At 39.9% G+C, this 20626-nt stretch overlaps 1 protein-coding gene across 1 annotated transcript; it reads left to right on the top strand.

Moving 5' to 3' along the window:
* The first annotated feature begins 211 nt into the window (after nucleotides 1-211).
* On the top strand, nucleotides 212-20224 carry Cldn16 (claudin 16). The gene is made up of 5 exons (XM_050160023.1): nucleotides 212-358; nucleotides 11510-11612; nucleotides 15659-15823; nucleotides 19088-19279; nucleotides 20091-20224. Exons 1-5 carry the CDS (start codon nucleotides 245-247, stop codon nucleotides 20222-20224), a joined length of 708 nt encoding a protein of 235 aa, XP_050015980.1. The 5' UTR covers nucleotides 212-244.
* Nucleotides 20225-20626: the final 402 nt, after the last annotated feature.

Here is a 20626-nt window from a genome sequence, read left to right as displayed (position 1 = left end):
TGCCCTGGCTTCTGATTGGCAGCGTGGCTGCTGGATAGTGACCTCCAGGACCCTCGCTCGATTACAACCTGTTTGCACAAGTCTTTCTGCAGTTTAAGGTGCTTACAAGAGGGTTGAGGAACAGTAAAAGCCTGGGCGCTCTCATCCCTAGGTCCTGGCATCAGAGGCCAATAGCATCCGAAGCCAATAGCATTCCAGTGGGCCGGCATCTACTCATGCGTCCCTTCCCTGTCTGCTGGCTGCCATGAGGGATCTTCTTCAGTATGTTGCCTGCTCCTTGGCCCTTTGCTCCACTGCGTTTTTGATTGTGGCGACCTGGACCGACTGTTGGATGGTGAACGCTGATGACTCTCTGGAGGTAAGCAGCCAGTCCTCTTGATCTGGATCTAAAATGTCTGTCGGCCTTACGGCCACACACAAACCAAGGTGTTTCACAGGATGAATGCAAGCAAAGATAGGCAGCAAGAGTAAACTGATCCTTAATGAGTCTTACCACTCTTAGCTTATTTAACCCTGACACTAAGTGGTTAGGCAGTAAGTACTCCTGCCCCATTTCACAAATGAGGTAACTAAATAATCCATCTGTTTTCCTAAGGGTACATTTTCACAAGTCATAATCTCTCTCTCTCTCTCTCTCTCTCTCTCTCTCTCTCTCTCTCTCTCTCTCTCTAATGTCTGCCACAGAATCCTCCACCCCTCCCTTTTTTATATACCAAGCTGAGCACTGGGACAGTCACAGCCTTTTTTTTAAATCTTAAGATACATGTGTCAATCTTGATGGCAGAATTCAGAGTTCTGTGAGAGACATTCCAAAGCTAATTACCTGAGATGTTGAACAAGCTAACTCTGTGAAAATTCTTTTGAAAGAGAGCTAATAATCTCAGGCCTCTGGGAAAGTGAACTCAAGGAGTATAAAACCTACTTAGTTGGTGTAGCATGGGGAAGAGATACTTTCAGAGGAGAAGACCCTCAGGGTAACGGTCTTCCCAGTGCAGCTCAGTGCTCAGAAACAGACAAGGACTTAAGAACTTCACTTAAACATGGCTACATAGCAGGTACTACTGCTTAGGAGTGAGATGGCTGGGTGAACTTACACTTGGGAATCTGATATTTTTCTCACTGGAAAAGAAGCAAAGTTCAGATTTTTTTTTCCTGTAGTATAACAAGGTTATGGGCAGAGCTGAACAGAATTCAAATCTTCAACCTGCCCTGCTTTTCCTTAATAGTACTGAGGAGAATGCAGGTCGGATACACCTCATGAAGTGGGGAACTCAGAAGAGTAAAGGGTTAATCTGTCTTCTTTTTTTCTGTGTACCCTGGGGGAATGGTCTGCACCTACCAGTACTGTAGCATCATGTCTATGAAGGCTAGGGAAGATTGGGGGGGGGGGGGAACAGATATGTTTCTATTCTAATTCTGTTTACTAGACTCTCAAGTTGGAGTTAGTAAGACTCACACTTTTTTCTATGTTGTTGTGAAACCTTTTTCATTGTGTGTGTGTGTGTGTGTGTGTGTGTGTGTGTGTGTTTAAATTCCTTCTGATTTCTATGGAACATTCCAAAACCAATGCTGTTGTCAATGCCTCCTTAAAAGCCGAGAGCTTGTTTCTAAAAACTGTTGTAACATGGAAGTCCTCTGGGTTGTCCGCTTTGCAGGGAGAGCTGGGCTACAATGCATTTGCACAGTAATGAAGAAAAAACTGTGCCCTTTGGACAGTGCTCACGGGAGAGTGTGGATCAAACACCCGGCTTCTATTAGTTTGTCATTATTCAGGCTGCCAGTCAGGGGTGATCAATAGAGAAATATGTTGCACTTGAGCACACTTTAAATTGAGTTTTAAAAAAATGCTTTTAAAATATGTAAAATCCCATCCAAAGCCATTGGTTAAATATTTTCTAAAGCAGTTTGAAAGTCTTTTGGCTCCCAGTGAGAGAGTTGTTAACCGTCTCCGTTAAGAAATAGAGTTTTAAGAAGTCAGGCTTGCTGAGAGGGAGGCAGGAACCCTGGCACTGCAGCAGAATCTCCCTTTGATTTGATTTTGTCAATCCATCTGTCAGCCACGTGGTACAAGATTATCACCAGTTCAAATGAATGAGATGAGCAGTCCAGATTATTCGTTTTAAGTAAATCCCAACCTTGAAAGAGTTGATAGTTTTTTAACATCTTTTTCCTCTCAGCGAAATGTGTTCTCCAAAGAGTCTACTTGTGATAAGTACCTTGTACACAGTAGCATCTATTTTTTTTTAACGATCTCCATCTGCCAATATTTTTAAAGGGCCATCAATCTCTCTTAATATTTTCTTTAATTTATTGGAACAAAATTGATTATTTTTTGCAAAAGTGTAAAGGTTTTGGCCATCATTGACCCATGTAGGTGTTCTCTCTTTTGCCTGCCACCACTAGTCCACACTAGCATTTCACTTTCTTTAAGCAATTGTTGGTGAGGGGGGAAGTAAGTGTGATAAAAATATGTAAATGAAAACATTCGAAGAGGCAGACGAAGTATTCCGGCTCATGACTTTGTCAGTATAAACATGTGGGTTGGAAAATTGGTTCTACGGTTTAGTTCAACTTGGCAAGTTCACAAATTGGTATGTGGTGAAGAAGCGTTGTGCCTATGATACTAAAAGAGGCAACAATAAAGAAGGAATGCATCTTGCCTTTCAGGGATGGCCACTGAGCGCAGGTGGAAAAAAAAGATAAGCATGAACTATAATAAATGACACAGATCAGTTCATATTTGAGGAGCAAATGAGCAGAATAGCACCGGAGCAGAGTTGATAAAGCTGTCACTCCCCATTAGGCATATTGAAATGGATCTTATGCAAGAACAGGCTCTCAACGTAAGCCTGCAAATGATGCAATATCCAAGGGTAGAAATGGCAGCAGGGGCTTTGCATAACAGGACAGTGTGGCAAAAATACAGAATGGGGGAAAGTCCTGGGCTTGTGAAAGGATGTAAGTCAGAACAGGAGGCACACAGAAAGGCACGAAGACAGATGTTCTTTGGTTTTACTATGTAGGGTACACCCTCATTGAAAGGGGAAATTCTTTGTATTTAGTAAAAGAACCAGGAAAAAAGAAACAGCACCCAGGAAGAACAGTGGGCATAGCCCTATCACTGGGCTGAGCCACTCTTTGCCCTCATTAAGTCCTTAAGTCTGCTGTTCCTGGGAAGATTTGGGGGCTGAAGAGACTGGGTGAAAGGTTTTGCAAGCCTGTGGTCACTCAGTGTCTAGCTCCTATTAGCTGCCTTCTCATAGGGAAATCACATCATTTGTCTTCCGTTCTCTTCCCTCAAATATAAGATCGGGTTGAATTCCATGGTCCTTTTGTCACCTTTTTCTTAACGTCTGGATTCCCTGATTGTCTGCAATCCCTGAGCAATCAATGACTAGTTAAATGAGACCAAAGATATCCAGAGCTTCCTCAGAAAATCAAAACGAAAGCATAAAAACCTTCCATTGGGAGTTTGCTGTGAATGCTCCCTAGCTGTACTCTGTTCCATATACTCATTTCTTATTTCCTACCTTCTACAGCCCTGTCCTCAATATCTCCCCACATCCTTTTACTTCTTTCTCTTCCCTCCTCCCTCATTTCTTTTCCTCATTTCTTTCCAATATTTTTTATCCTTCTCTTTTGTCTCCTTCTCTCTTTCGTTTGGTCTTCATGCTCCTCCTATCTCCTCTCATCCCACAAAAAGTCCTCAGCATCTACAGCTTGGCTCTCACTACAGCAGGTTCCTTGTTATGTGGCTTGTGCTCTCTGAAGCATCTGTAGGCGATTTTCAGTGTAGTCAGGGACACAGACTGTTACAGTTCAGTGTGACAAGTCCTATATTTGATGATGAGCAACTGTAAGTGAACACCATGCACTGTTTTGGACAATCAGAGGAGTCTTCCTGCAAGTTACCTCTAAAGTAGGGCTGGAAAAGCAAGCGAAGGAGGAGAAGCAGAGAGTGTCCTAGCTGAACAAATGGAATGCACAGAGCTATCAGTGTGAGAGTGCTGTAGGTTTGCTGTATTGTTCACATTTCCTGATGTAGACAGTAAATTACAGGGCGAGGTAATCAAAGTCTTAAAGTGGTATGCAAAATATAGGTCCAGTCCCAAAGGCAAGAATGCCCCACTGTAGGCAGATACATAGATGCCTTTTAGAAATATCAGCCTGTCTGGCTGCTCCTGGCGGATGGCTCAAGGGGCCAAAGGGGCTATGAAGAGACCATTTAGATGATATTTGCAGAAATCAGGAGAAAGACAATAGTCAGGTAAATAATATTGGTAGTTGGTGTAGAACAACATGGGAAGATGTAGGAAACTCTGTTTCAGATGGATGGGGTTGGGGACTGACTGCCTGTGCTAGGGAAGGTAATGGGAAGAAAGAAGCCAGGCTGAAATTCACCTTAGCCACTCGAAGTTACTGCCTTGATTATGGGGTCATTCACCCAGTGTTCAAATGGAAATGTGAATTTCTACACTGAAGTCAAGGAACATGCTCCCTACAACACTGTATTTTTTTGTGGCTTAGCTTAGCATGGTGGCTGAAACAATTCTTCAGTGGGGAAGTATACAATAACGACTATACCCAATGTCAGAGGTACCCAGGTTAAATTCCCTTTGTCTCCCCTAGACTAGGAGAATGGTAACTCCTTTGACCTAGCTTCTTATGAGAATTAAATGAGTCCATGGACTACAAAGTATTTACCACAGCACCAGGTAAATACAAATCAGCCGATAAATGTCAGATATATTATGATTAATTTATAGTTCATTGTTTTGTCTGGTTCTGGGGGAGGAAATGACATTTTGTGTAATGCCCACTGAACTGAGAGATTGAAGAATGAAGCTCTGGCCTCATTTCTTCTATTGATTCTCTTAGACTAATGCTGTTTATTTCTCTGGGCAGTGATTTGCCCAGCTTCATACTTATGACTGATTATTGTTTTACTTGAGGAGCAAGGCAGACAATGGGGTGCCGTAACAGAAGTAATCTATCTACCAGCAAATGCTCACAATGGACAAGGGTTAGGAGGATTAATCACATTATTATGACGCTAACTATCCTGTAGGATGTGTATTTATTTATTTTCTTACAGGGGTAGAAACAATACTTTCTTAAGAAAGTTGCTGGTCCCCTCATTACCAGAAGGGGGAAAATGTTTATGTAGGATGATTCAATTTCCAGTTAATTTTTTGTTAATTATTTCCTGGAAATCGCTATATTCTGAGCACCATTATGACTAAGTTTTTATTACTTCAAAGGAAGATTGCTCACATTAGAATTTATTTCACCCTCATAATCAGGTTTTCTCCTGGGATTTCTATTTGCCTTACTGATGCTATAATTCTTCCAGACATAAAGTATGTATTAAAATTATTATATATTATATCTATAGACTAGTTTACCAGTTTTTCCTCCTGTTCGGTTAAGAGTTCTTTTAGCAGACTTTTGGGACTATGCATGGACTCCTATGCAGCTCATGATTTTCTCCTGCAATGAGGTCCACATTATATGAACTTAGGATGCATTTGTATACATGAACTCAGGGAGAATGTGTTACAAAATGTAGCATATTACTGAGAGAATGAAGGGAAAATGTTTTTAAGAAAAAAATAAATTGCTTACTTTTGTTTTATGTGCATTTATGTGGTGATTCATCTTTGTAATTTTGGAACTCAAGAGTCTGAGACAGAGGGATTACTGCAAGTTCTAGGACAGCTTACGCTACTCACTGAGTCTCTGCTGCATCAAACCAAAAGAAAAAATGAATTAACAACTGAACATATGTACCTAGGAAGTAAAAAGTGCATTGTGTAGCACTGACCGCTTTGGACTTCAGATGTCAAAGCAGAGTTAACATGCATTTGTGTGGGTTGACAATAAACGATAGCCTTTTTTCTCTGGTAAATATTTATGGAGCATCTGTTGTACACCAAAGAAGGAGGAAATAGGGAGACACATCTATGCTGCTGTTGCTCCATTCCCAGCTTTAGTTGACTTGCCAGTTAGCATATGACAAGCATTCAGTGAAACAGATTAAAACATGACATTGTAGATAAATTCCTGTGGAATCACAGAGGAGGAGATAAACTCCAGCTAGAAAGAGCATAGGGGGTACCTTATAGAAAAAGGAACGTCTTTGAAGGGGTGGGGCTTGAATTCCTAGTAGAATTTTGACAAGTGGAAAGAAAGGAGCACCATTTTAGTACTGACCAAGTTTGAATAGTTCAATGTACTGAGGAACCAGGCAAAGTCACTGCGTGTGAGTGAAATGGCAAGCGGCCACTCACTTTTGGCTAAATGCTGCTACACACATGGAGTTTAGGAGATGAAATGGCCAAGTGGGCAAGGGAAGTCAAGTGTCTGATTGTGCATCTCTCCAGGCTGAGTAGTGGCGAGCCGTCGGGAGATGTGCTTTGGCTTCTGCTTTGAGGATGCTTTGGAGAACTTCATCTCCTGGTGTGGGAAATGATCCACATCTCACTCTGGGGAGCAGTGACACCACTGAAGCATACATCCCTTCAGCATTGCTGTCTGGGTTATTTCTAAACAGGCCAATTGCATGTTAAAAGGAATAAGATCAAAATTAGAATTGACGATTTCAAATGCCCCCGTGAGATTAAAGTTCTTAGTTCCGATTTTACAGTGTTTGCTCTGTAAGAAAGGTTAGCTACACTATTTAAGCACTAGTTAGCCTTTAAAGAACCTTATTTTAAGGCTTTTGAGAACTTCTGTTGGCTTACCTCATAAAACAGTTCCCAATAAGCCATTTTATCACAGGCAGTGAAAGCGATGGACTGTAGCAAGGAGGGCTTTCTTAAAGTGATAGCATAAAAGTCTTTTAACCTTGTATTTTGTGTACAAAGGCACCTTTAAGGGTGTCTGCAGTAAGTGCTGTATTAACACAGAAGTTTAGTTAATTACAGCCCCCATTCTCACGTCTCTTAGCCGAGTGCGAATGCCAAGAGATTTAATGGTGTGCCCCTAGCATTAATGCCTAATGAAACTGGATTCCTTGCTTCTTCTAATGACCTCATTGCTTCTCAAAATATGCTCATGGCGGGTAAATGATCAATAGCCTTGAAATTGACACCAGTACTGGATTATAGCTGAATTCCCTTAGTAGTCAGGATGGTGTGTGAGTTACACCGTGTATAGCAGGAGTAGCCGTGTATAGTGTAGCAAGGATGTTTTCCCAGTTGATTTAGACAGTTGAAAAAATGTGAAAATTCACTGTTTGCTTACAGAACAATGCCTGCATATCCTTAGTGTGCCATTTAAGTTTTAATGAACCAAATCTGTGAGCTGAGAGACTGAGGACATGGACACTAACAAGGCCTACTTTCCTTCAGAGTCTTGTGTGTCAGTATGTATGTACCCAACTATATCAGTTTCCCGAGGCTGCCATAAAAAATGACCATGAGGAAATTAATCTCTCATTGTCCTGAAGGCCCAAACTTTACAATCAAGATCCTTGCAAAGCTTCACTCATTGCCTCTGATGCTCCAGGGAGACTTGCTCTGGATATTTTCAGATTATAATGGCTGTGAGTTGTCCGTGACTTGTATGGTGTGGTTGCCCTCACCCGGTGTTCCTCTTGCCTCCTTCCCTTCTGCCTGTGCCTTCCATTTGTGAACACGCGATAAGCACACCATTATCCATTAGTTCAGACTCTGTCCGTACAATTCAATGTGACATCTTCTTTTCAGGCCTTTATTTCAGCTATATCTGCAATCAGGGCCACAGTCATAGTCACGGTTGAATCTTTTAGAAGGCTGCCATTCATTCTATTATATCTAACATTTTATACTGTCATCATTTTCAGTGAAACCCAATATAGCCATGGCTTAATTCACAGTGTTAGAAATTCACTACCATTTTTATTTGCACTAATAATTTATACTATGCATTAGTAATTTTTAATAGTTTTTTAAGTTTGATTTTTTTCTTTTTTTTTATTGAAAAAAAAATTTCTGCCACCTCCCAGGCTCCCATTTCCCTCCCCCTCCTCCTGTCCCTCTCCCCCTCCCCCCACTTTTCTCCTCCTCCCTCTCCAGTTCGAAGATCAGTCAGGGTTCCCTGCCCTGTGGAAAATTCAAGGTCCTCCCCGCTCCATCCAGGTCTAGGAAGGTGAACATCCAAACTGGTTAGGCTCCCACAAAGCCAGAACATGAAGTAGGATCAAAACCCCGTGCCATTGTCCTTGGCTTCTCATCAACCCTTATTGTCCACATGTTCAGAGAGTCCGGTTTTATCCCATGCTTTTTCAGTCACAGACCAGCTGGCCTTGATGAGCTCCCAATAGATCAGCCCCACTGTCTCAGTGGGTGGGTGCACCCCTCGTGGTCCTGACATCCTTGCTCGTGTTCTCCCTCCATCTGCTTCTCATTGGAACCTTGGGAGCTCAGTCCAGTGCTCCAGTGTGGGTCTCTGTCTCTATTTCCATCCATCGCCAGATGAAGGTTCTATGGTGATATGGAAGATATTCATCAGTATTGCTATAGGATAGGGTCATTTCAGGTTCCCTATCCTCAGCTGCCCAAGGAACTAACTGGGGACATCTCCCTGGACACCTGGGAGCCACTCTAGGTTCGAGACACTTGCCAACCCTAAGGTGGCCCCCTTAACTAAGATATGTGCTTCCCTGCTCCTCTATCCAACCCTCCTATATTAAGTTTGATTTTTAAATATTTACATATATATATGAATACTCTATCTAAATGTATGTCTTATACAATAAGAAGGCATCATATACCATTATAGATGATTGTGAGCTGCCATGTGTTTGCTGGGATTTGAACTCAGTACCTATGGAGGAGCAGCCAGTGCTCCTAAACCTCCTGATTTTTAATACTTTTAACTACCTTGTCATTATTTTCCTTGTACGGGTGAAGAAATTGAAATTCAAAACAGAGAAGATTTTGCCCAAAGTTACAACATAGCTATTAAAAGTGTCAGTTTGTACTTAAAGCTTATGCTCATATACATGTATATGTACATATCTTTCTTTAGAAATCGTTGTATCAGGTTGTTCAAGACGGATTTTCTTCATTAGACTCTTGACCTCTGTGTTCTCTAAGTCAGATAACCTTTCATAAAATCTAGAGCATTGTAGGGACATGTTGAAATAGGAGCGGCGGGCCTGCGTCCCCAACACCCCGGCCGCTTGGCTAGCTCATGCCTGAAATAACAACACACAAACTGTATTCATTTAAGAACTGCTTGGCCCATGAACTCTAGCCATTACAGGCTAATTCTCGCACCTGGACTAGCCCATTTCTAATGATGTGTGTAAGCACCCCAAGGTGCGCTTACCAGGAAGATTCTAGCCTATGTCCATTCTGGGTTCGGAGCTGAGAGGAGCTTCATTGCATGCATCTGCCCGGGAGATCGGAGCATGGTGGCTGTCTGGTCCCTCTGGAAGCAGCGCAGAGTCTGACCTCACTTCCTCTTCCGCCCAGAATTCTATTCTGTTTACTCCTCCCATCTATGTTCTAACCTATGAGGCCAAGCAGTGTGTTTATTACTTAACCAATGAAATCAACAGATTGATATGACACTCCCACATCAGGGACAGCCTGCCCAAGTGGTGATTTGAAGAATGAGAGCCTTGGCATGAAAATCAAGTTAGGTTCATGTTGTGTGAATTCTTTCCACCACCAGCTTTGGAGTACCTGCCTTAGGATACAGCTTCTGTCTGTGGACACGATCTCTTAAAAGGAAGAGGAGGGGTCTCGCATGCTGTCTTGCTCTGGTTTGGCTTGGCATAGTCAGAGACTCAAGTGGGGAGGAGAGTGGGCATGGGATAACAAATCAGTTTTTTATACCTTTGTGAGGTCCCACATAAGGGCCACTTCACCAAAGGCTGTCCTCAACACTCAAGTACCAAGTACTGGATACCTTTGCTTTGAAATAGTTACGTTGTAAGTATACCACAAGCAAGGCTTGGAATTACACACATCTGAGGTTCAGTTGCAGCCTGTCTCCTGTATTATTGTTGACTAAATTGTTACAGTATTTTTCCTTCCCTGTTTCTCCATGTCCTTATTTGCAAATATTTCATTAATGCTCTTAAAGAAACAAATGACATGATAATATACTTCAACAGCAGATCCTTCAAAGTATAAACTCAACATGATTGTTAATCACCGCCAATTATAAACATTTTACACAGAAAGCAATAATGAGAGTATCAGCAGAGTTTTGTCAAGTCCCACGCAGAACTCGGGCAAGGGTTTCAGAGTGCTCATGTTACCGTGTCACTATGCTCACGTCAATGTGATTTTCTTTTTATCGGAAAATATTTTTCTGTCCTTTCCCTTCCCATGGTTGCCATTTCAACACCCCTCCCTTTGTTATTTATTCTTTGGGGATGGGGTTTAAAATGTGACTTTCCACAGTAACTCTCAACGTTTTCTAGGCTAGCTTTAGATTCTCAAGGTAATAGGATATGTTATTGAGTCTGAAGAAACAATCATATTGTCTCCACTCCATATTCATGAGCTCTGTCAAGAATACTTGAAGCTGCTGTCTGCTGAGATGTTTACCATTGTTTTGGTTAAAGTTTATGGTGACTTCCAGTCCACCAATAAAGGATAAGAGTGTGAGGGCACTGGGACTGCTTTGCTCTAAGTGGACATTATCATCTGCAGGCCAATTCTGAGTAAAAGTGCTGTACAGCTGTCAAATTATATTGGATTACTTCTCAGTTCCTTTATATTCATGTCATAGCTTAAACATTTGTAATATGTCAGTATAACAGCCAGGAAGATGATCAGGGATTCTCAGTCATTTATTGTTGCCTTAATCATTTATTGGTTTTCTTTGCTAATTTTAAATTTATGAACCTCATATAAAACAGCATCTTTCTTCATGAAAGTCAATGCCTGTAATGAAGATGAATTAATGTGCATTACTGATAGACTTGAGACATTAACATTCCCATCTATTGTTTTATAGATTTATTTATGAGTAAATGTTAGGACATGGAAGTGAAATGGATTGTCTTTAGGTTAAAGCATGACTCAAAGACAGAAGAATAGATTTAGTCCTGGTTTTAGTCCTTTCATTCATGATTTATTTCTCCACACACAAACCCCCTCTTATCAGGAAGTAAATTCATTTCTTGGCCCAGAAAGCCTTTAATTGTCTAATTGTCATTGTTTAAGAGAAACTATCCTAATATGCATTTCTTTATATAAATAGTTTTCTTTTCTTTTTTATTTATTTATTTTTTTGACAGGATTTCTTGGTTTAACAGTTCTAGCTGTTCTGGAACTAGCTTTTGTAGACCAGGCTGGCCTGGAATTCACAGAGATCCACCTATCTCTGCCTCCCAAGTGCTGGGATTAAAGCCATGTGCCACCACCACTCAGTCATAAATAGAATTCTAATCATGCCAGTAACCACTGTACTTGGCTAGCAAATAGGATAACTGAGCTTCCATTTGACCAAGAGGAAAAGAAGTTGGCTTCATGTTGTTTCACACAGTGTCTTTTCTCACCTCCAGGTGAGCACAAAATGCCGAGGCCTCTGGTGGGAGTGCGTCACAAATGCTTTTGATGGGATTCGCACCTGTGATGAGTATGACTCAATCTATGCAGAACATTCCTGTATGTATACTAAAAACCTTCTTGTTTGCCAGGAAGGGATGCTGAGCTCAAATTTTTATTTGGTTTTGCTTACTGTTGTATGGTATTAATGCTCCAATTAGAAATATTGGCAATTTGAAATGGGCCTCATTTTTGAAATGTGAATTGAAATGTTTATCATATTTTCCCTTTCCCCTTGAGTTTGTAAAACCCTTTATGGTGAAAATGTTGTCTGAACTATGTAATAAGGGACTGGCACAATGCCTGAGATACCGTGAGCTTATAGTAAATATTTTAATAATTGAAACTATTCCTTTGGGTGTTGTCAATTTTATGATTAGAATTGACAACCTAGATGAATAGCATTCATAGCTATGTTTCAACTATGACTTAGCTCAAGTAGAACTCTTATTGGGTTTTCTTTTCTCAATTGAAGATTTGCTAAGCTAGAGTATGAGATGCAGAGAGACAGCATCAAAGACAGACAGAGGATATGGAATTGGTACATGAGAACACCAGAACGTGAGAGGATCATCACCCTCCATGTTGGAGTCAGTTCTTTCATCTTACTTTCTTTTAACTCTAAATCCTACCTCAATATTTGCAGGGCCATGTTTACATAAATAAAGCAGTCTTTTAAATTAACAATCCATTGTTGATGTCCTCAGTCCTTCTCCAAGGTAGTGACTTATTTACTTAGGACTTTGAGCCTTGCCAAGAAATACCAGACCTGCGACTAAAGGAAGGTGTTATTTGTGTCTTTCAGAGCCAATAATGGCTGATAGTGCCCCATGAAAAGATAAATGAAAAGTGGGTCTTGTGTATGCTATTTTACCCCAGACATTTATTTCAGTGCAGGATAAAACACTTAAGCAGAGCAATTTTCAAAAACAAAAACAAAACAAAAAAAAAAAAAAAAAACTTCATCTGTATTTTGGGAGTTAGGTGTCAGAAATATTTTTGCCATAATTTATAAGGCCTTTTTTTATTACATTTCCCCCTATATTCAGCTAGTTCTATCTACACAGACAGACAGACACACAAATACACATGCATGCACACACAGAAAAATAACCAACATGATTTGATGACTAGAAGCATATAGCAGACTTTCAGCCTATTCCAGAAATGCAATGCATAGACAAAGCCAACAAGACAAACATATTTATTTTTTTAATTATTTATCATCCTATTTATTTATTTTTTTATTTACTATAAACTTATGTTTGTGTGTAGATGGGTGGGGGCATGAATATGCCACGGTGCAGTTTGTGAAGGTCAGAGAGTTAGTTTATTCCTTCTTTCTGGGTTTCGAGGCTTCAACTCACATCTTTAGGGTAGGAAACAAACCCGTTTATTGAGACTTCTGCCGAAACTTTCTACCCCCAAAGAGCAGGCCTGAGCTAGTGGCTTCTGCTGGAGCAGGCCAGGGGCAGCAACCTCCACAAGAGCCTGTGTAAAAGGGAGTCACCACTGAGGGAACAGGCCCAAGCCAGAGACCTCACCATAGCAGGCTTGAGACAGTGACCTCTGCCAAAGCTGACCCAAGGGAGTAAGTTCAGCGGGAGCAGCCCCAAGCAAGCAACCTCCATGGTATCAAGTTCAAATGAACCCTGGGATGGTAGAGCAAATCCCTGGGAGCACTAAGAAACCTCTGGGAACATCAAGTGACCTCCAGATTAACTGCAACTATGGCCCTGACTGTACCATGAGAAGCCACCATTTGAGCCTTAGATCCACCTGGAAGATTGATTACTAGACAAACAGCCCAAAATACACCAATCAAAGGAAAAGATAGGTAGACAAGAAAAAACACATTCAACACCATAAAGAGCAATGTGACACTAATAAAAACTAGTGTCCCTACAACAGCAAGACATGAACAACCAAATATTGATGAAGCAGATGAAAATGACCTAAAAGGTAACTTTAGGAGAATGTTTGAGGCCCTTAAAGAGGAAATAAAAAATTCCCTCAAAGAAACAGAGAAAAATACAAACAAAAAATTGGAAATCAACAAACTCCTTAAAGAAACCAAGAAAAAGCAATAAAACAGATAAAAGAAACTATTCAAGACTTGACAATAAAGAAAACACAAACCAAGGGAATTATAGAAATGGAAATTATGAGAAAAATGATCAGGAACCTCAAATGCAAGCATAAACAGCAGAATACAAGAGATGGAAGAAAGAATCTCAAGCACTAAAAATACAATAGAGGAAATAGACTCATTGGTTAAAAAAAAAAACATTAAATCTGACAAAAGCTTAACACAAAATATCTAGAAAATATGGGACACCATGAAAGAGTAAACCAAAGAATAATAAAGATAAAAGAAGTCCAACTCAAAAGCACAAAAATATATTCATAGAAGAAAACTTTCCCAACCGAAAGAAAAATATGCATACGAAGATGCAAGAAGCTAATAGAACACCAAATAGACTGGATCAAAAAAGAAAGTACCCTTGTCATATAATAATCAAAACATTAAACATACAGAATAAAGAAAGAATATCAACGGTTGCAAAAGAAAAAGGACAAGTAACATATAAAGGCAGACCTATCAGAATTACACCTGACTTCTCAATGGAAACAATGATAGAAAGAAGGTCCTGGTCCCCTCAGTTTCTCCTAAATTTATAGAACCAAGCTAGATAACGCTTGCAATTTGTGCTGTCTACCTATACCTGGTGTGTGATCCTAGATGGGCACTTGTCCTGGGGGACTTCTCTTCATAAAGATAGTTTGAACAACCCCAAATAAGAATGTTAACTCTCTTCTGGTAGCCAGAACTCAACCTCCTCCAAATGCAATTTTTCTATAGCTAGCCTGAACATTTTGCTTGCACATCTGTCCTCCTGGAACCAGAATGACCATGGGCTCAAGTCCTAGAGTTTCACAGAGACTCTATGTATGGAACAGAAAATAGGAGAGGCTTTAGAGAAAGAGGAAACCTGAGCCTATGTAGATATGGAAGAAGTCAGAGTGTCCCATCCTAATGCCATTAATGGTCTTACGTGGGACAGAATTTTCTCATTAGTTGGAGAGCCACTTAAATATGCCACAGATAATCAAGAAGGTGTGTTGAAATAAAGGACAATAAGCAATCTAGCTTATAAAACTTAGACTTCTATTAGTCATTCTTTTAGTTTTGAGGCAGGGAAGCTGAGGTGACAGGGACTTGAGGAAGCTGGTCCCATTACACTCATAGTTGCGATGCAGAGTAGGGTGAATGCTTGCGGTCGGTTCACTTCATTCTTCTTATGTAGCCCATGACCCAAGCCCAGGAAATGGTGCTGCACACCTTTTGGATAGATGTTTTTCCATCTTAATTAACTTTATTGATGAATCCTTTGCAGGCAGGCCTAGAGGCAAAATAATCCCTCAGAAATATTTCTGGAGACTTGTCTCCTAGGCAATTCCAGATCCAGTCATGGGGACAGTTGGTAGAAACTATTGTAATAATATAAGGACACATGTAGGGTATATTTACCTCCTGATAATGTAAGAGGAAATTTCATGCTTTGATTTATTTATTTTTTTTCTGCAGGCACATCATGCACATCTTAAAATTTTGGACAGGGAAAATTGGCTGTATTTCTACAAAAATAAACTAGAATTTTATCTCCTCATTGGGAAAAAACTACTTAAAGACAAGAAGGTTTCAGATTATAATGAAAATAAAATATAATTAGTTTAAAGTAAAGGGAACGAATGTATTCATCTTTCCTGTGATCCAGGTAACATAGCAGTAGTTCATACACTATTGGGTGTAATTTCCTTTGTTTTTAGAATTTAGAATGAAGCATGAGGTCTCCTGGACTACCACAGTCTTCTGTCTCTGAGCCATATCCCCATCCCTTCTTATGTAGAAGTCTGTGTAACTGCAGTTGCTTCATGGCAGTTTTGAATTTCTGGAGAAATGATAGCACTCGTATTGAAGCTTATATAAACACCAATTCTGAAATCTATGTGTGGACTTACGTTGTGTCTAACCTTGCGCTCTGTGATGTTCTTGTGAGAGTTACGTCTCTTCTTTTCTCCACTGTGACTCCATGCTCTCCCAGTGAAGTTGGTGGCAACCCGAGCACTCATGATTACCGCGAACATCCTTGCTGGATTTGGATTTATCACCCTGCTCCTGGGTCTTGACTGTGTGAAATTCCTACCTGATGAGCCACACATTAAAGTCCGCCTCTGCTTTGTTGCTGGGATCACATTACTTATTGCAGGTACTGGCTTGGTTTGTTATAGTCAGAGACTGTTAGTCCCTGATCCTTCTTGAGTTGTGCTACCGGAATTTATCATTTCTCCTCATTTAAAAACCTCTATCCATAACCTGCCTCCTCACAGTGGACAGCTCATATATACCAGTGAAACTTAATGTTGTATAATTTTGTTCTAGAAAATTTTTGAAGATGTCACTAGATACTCTTTTTATAAAACAATAAAACAAACATTCAAGTTACTGAAGGAAATCTGTTTAGGTATTAAAACATATAGTCAAATTAAGAGGTCTGAAAAAACTAAGCATTGAAAGCATTGTACAGAAATAGTTTGCCGTACACATAGATTTTTAAAGCATGCATTCTGTTTTGAAGTTTGAGAAGAGGTATTTTCAAATTAGTTGATAAATGTAACAATATTATAGAAAGTGATGGTAACATACTTTTTTATATAATGGTTATGTGTTGAATTGCTTGGATGAACACTTAGGATTACAAACCCAAAAATGTTTAAAATAAATATTACCAACCCTCCAGGAGGGAAGATATGGTTTTTTTCCCCCCACAGGGGAAATATTTTTCAAAACACCCTTTCCACATATTGCTTTGTCTCTCACTTGTCACCTTTCTCTTTTAGACCTGACTTCTGATATACAATTTGTACCTCAGATAGTGGAACCCCTGTACTAGCATTACTAGCATTTAAAGCCAGTCTGTGGTTAGAGGGCTAATCTGTAGGCTTTAGTCAAAAGGAAAAGGAATGTAATTTCTTGGCTCATTTTCACATGGTATGGAATACGGTACACCCATTACTAGAAAGGAAAGGCAGGGTTTTTTTTTTTATTTTTGTAAATAGGATTTGTTTGTTTCCTTCCTGTCCCTAGCACACTGAATTGAACAGTACTGGATACAGTTTACATGTGGGTATTGACTGTACATCTTGGATAGCCCAGTTGACTGTGTCTGGGCAAGCCCAGTTTACACATGGATGCTGACTGTATCTGGGATAGCCTGGTGTACATGTGGATGTTGACTGTATCTGGGATAGCCTGGTGTACATGTGGATGCTAACTGTATCTTGGATAGCCCAGCTTACATGTGAATGCTGATTGTATCTGGGATAGCCCAGTTTACATGTGGATGTTGACTGTATCTGGGATAGCCTGGTATACATGTGGATGCTGACTGTATCTGGGATATCCCAGTTTACATGTAGATGCTGACTGTATCTGGGATGCCCTACTTACATATGGATGTTGACTATCTGGGATATCCCGGATTACATGTGGATGCTGACTGTGTATCTTAGATAGCCCAGTTTACATGTGAGTGTTAACTCTGAATCTGGGATAGCATGAATCCTAGTTAGGATTGCCATTGTTATGCTGAAACACCATGACCAACAGCAAGTAGGAGAGGAAAGTGCTTATTTGGCTTTACTTCCATATCGTAGTCCATTGTTGAAGGAATTCATATCAGAGACTCAAACAGGGCAGAAACCTGGAGGCAGGAGCTGATGTAGAGGACATGAAGTGATGTTACTTAGTGGCTTGTTCCTCATGGCTTTATTTCCAACTTTCTTTTTTATAGAACTCAGAACCACCAGCCCACGGGGAGCACCAGCCACGATAGGCTGGTCCCTCCCCCATCAACCACTAATTAAGAAAATGCCTCACTGCCAGATATGATTTTCTCACTCTCTCAATTTCAGAACAATCTAGCTTGTATAAAGTTGACATAAAACTATGCAGCACAGCAAAGTGCTTTGATTGACAGCACAGATTATGTGAGTGTTGTCTGTGTATCTGTGACAGCACAGTTTACATGTGTGTGTTAACTGTGTGCCTGATACAGCATGATTACGGGTGTATGTTGACTGTGTAACTGTCACAGCACAGTTTACTTGAGTGTTGACTGTGTATCTGTCACAGCACAGTTTACATGTGTGTGTGTTAACTATGTACCTGGGACAGCATGATTACAGGTGGAAGTTGGCTGTGTATCATGTGGGATTAGCATGGTTACATGTGTTGATTGCATGTCTGGGAGAACATGGTTACATGTGTCTGTTGGCTGGGTATCTGAGACATCACAGTTTGCATGCAGGTGTTGATTATGTATCCGGAAGAGCTTCAGACAAGGGTTTTAGAAACACAGAATTTTTTTTAACGGCATATACTTTCCATTGAAAATTAACATAAAAGGCATAGGGTATGGTGGTTTACACCTTTAATCCTAGCACTCAGAAACAGGTGGATTTCTGTGAGTTTGAGGCCAGTCTAATCTATATAGTCAATTCCAGGACAGTGAGGGCTGTGTAGAGAAATTCTGTCTCAGAAAGAAGAAAATTAACATAGAATAAAAACATGTTCCATGCTATTTGTGTTTTTGTGTTTCCTGTTTTCAAATTTTGTTTTAAATATTTTCTTCTATGAAATAATCCTGAGCTACATAAGGCATTTTGTTCAGGGATAAGTCATATATATGATGGAAGTCTCATAAGAATATACTGGAACTAATAATTTAGTTTGCCTAGCAATGCAGTAACTGTCATATCATCGCGGCATAAAGCATTACTCATACAGTTGTGGCAGTGTTGGCACTGATGAACAGACAAAACTATAGCACATGGTATTTGATGATAATGTATAGTATGTTATCAGATATTATATCTAATATATTTTTACCATTATTTTAGAGTGTACTTCTTCCACTTTAAAAATAAAAAAGCATGTTCTCTATAAAGCATTGTACCCTGTGCTAGCAGACCCCTCCCACTCACGGATGCTGCATCTTTTCCCTGCACTGTTGTCTCTTGATATGGACCTCAGTTGCAACTTGTTTTGTTCACTGTAGCTTCGGAAGCAATGAGCTGTGATATTTTTGTGTGAGTGTAAGTGTTTACGGGCACATGCACCTGTCATGTAGCTCAGGTGTACAGCACACCGCCACACAAATTTCTCTGTTAAGTGATACATGACTGTACAAAAAATAACTTTGGAAAAAAAGGAAGCATCTAAAAAAATCCCAGCAAACATTTAGAGTTTCAGAAACAGATGAGCACTGTGTTATTTTATTTCAGTGTTTTGTTCTGTGAAGAGAAATGTTGAAGGGCAATGGCAGAAGCTGTCCAAACTTCAATTGTCCATGAATCACGTAGCAATGCTAAAGCTTCATATGACACCATGTATTTTGAACAATAAGCAGGTCCTTGTGGCTTAAATTTGTAGAATGCTCTGTATTATTCCTGATCCACCTCATTTCTTTCAGGTGCCCCCGGAATTGTTGGCTCTGTGTGGTATGCTGTGGATGTCTATGTCGAGCGTTCCTCTTTAATTATACACAATATATTTCTTGGGATCCAATATAAATTTGGCTGGTCCTGCTGGCTTGGAATGGCTGGGTCTTTGGGTTGCTTTTTGGCTGGAGGTCTCCTCACCTTCTGTTTGTATTTCTTTAAAGGTAAGGACAAAGCAGAGTAAGAGCTCCTCTTTATGGTCATCTTTCTCAATCCGAAGAAAACACCTCTCATCAGACCAAATGGCTCTGATACCCTTCACAGTTTTAGCTGTTCAAAGACAACTCAATTGCAGCATTCATGGTTTATTTCCAAGGAGTAGATGCTAGTGGCCAAGGAAACCCAGAGCTGCACGTCTGTCCAGTATCTAAACATGTACTAGTAGTTCATGTACAATGGTCATTGTTACGTACCCAGCTTCTCTAAATCAACTAAGTTAATGTTTCTGGGTAAATGGAGAGCTTGACTAAGGGTCAACCAATATTTTTTGTAGGAACATAATGTATGATCTTAGTTTTCTAAAAAATAACCAAACTGCTAAGATATCTTCATCATAAAACAAACAAAAAAATTCAGCCAATTTTTTAGTTTCATTTCCAATCTAAAGTTAAGCTTCAGTTTGAAATATTGAGAACCTCATTCTTGGATGATTTCAACTGAGACTCGTGTGTGTGTGTGTGTGTGTGTGTGAGAGAGAGAGAGAGAGAGAGAATGTGATGTGCATGTGTGTAACTGTATGCATATATATGACTCTTTGTGTGTTTGAATGTGTATGTATGTGTGTGCATGCATATGAGTGTAGAGTGTGTATGTATCTGTCTCTGTGTGATGTGTGCACAAATCATGTGTTTGTTTGTGTGGGTGAGTTCTTGTCTGTTTTGGAGAAAAACATAAAAAGTGACTAGATTTTTTTATTTTTGAAAGTTAAATGGATCATATTTATTTCATTTCTCTGCATTTGTCTCTTTGAAACAGATGTTATACCGGAGAGGAACTATTCCTATGCCATGAGGAAGCGCTATTCCACGGCAGGTACTTCTGTGGTGAGGTCCTCCATGGCCCCTCGGACAGAGACAGCCAAAATGTATGCTATAGACACCAGGGTGTAAAATCGGCCAAATGTCAATCTGTGTTTATACATTGTTTAATTAATCAATCAATGTATTTAAACTAAGAAAAACAAGTAATCAATTTTGGAGCATTTATTTACATTTCAAATTCAATTGTATTATTTTTTGGTTCAATCCAAATATTTCTAATTTTCCTGTCACATCTTCTATGAGTCTCGCTACTGTTCCCCCACAGTCTTGGTGTATTTTGAATTAAGGCTGATAGAATGTAGAAATATGTTTCAGGTGTCTTTGTTGTCTTTGGAGATTATGGCAGGGTGATATTAAAGTGAAATGATGCTTCAGAAACACAAAGCAATTTAAAACAGGTCCAAGGTTCTAATTTTGAAAGGATCGAGGAGCTCTTAGCTCTCCCCGACTCAAAGCACAATTTTTATATTC

This window comes from Alexandromys fortis, unplaced genomic scaffold (assembly GCF_014885135.2).
Source record: "Alexandromys fortis isolate MF-2015 unplaced genomic scaffold, M_Fortis_MF-2015_v1.1 scaffold_100_3062768_6864082, whole genome shotgun sequence".
Taxonomy (NCBI): Eukaryota; Metazoa; Chordata; class Mammalia; order Rodentia; family Cricetidae; genus Alexandromys; species Alexandromys fortis.
This window is presented reverse-complemented; position numbering and strand designations above follow the sequence as displayed.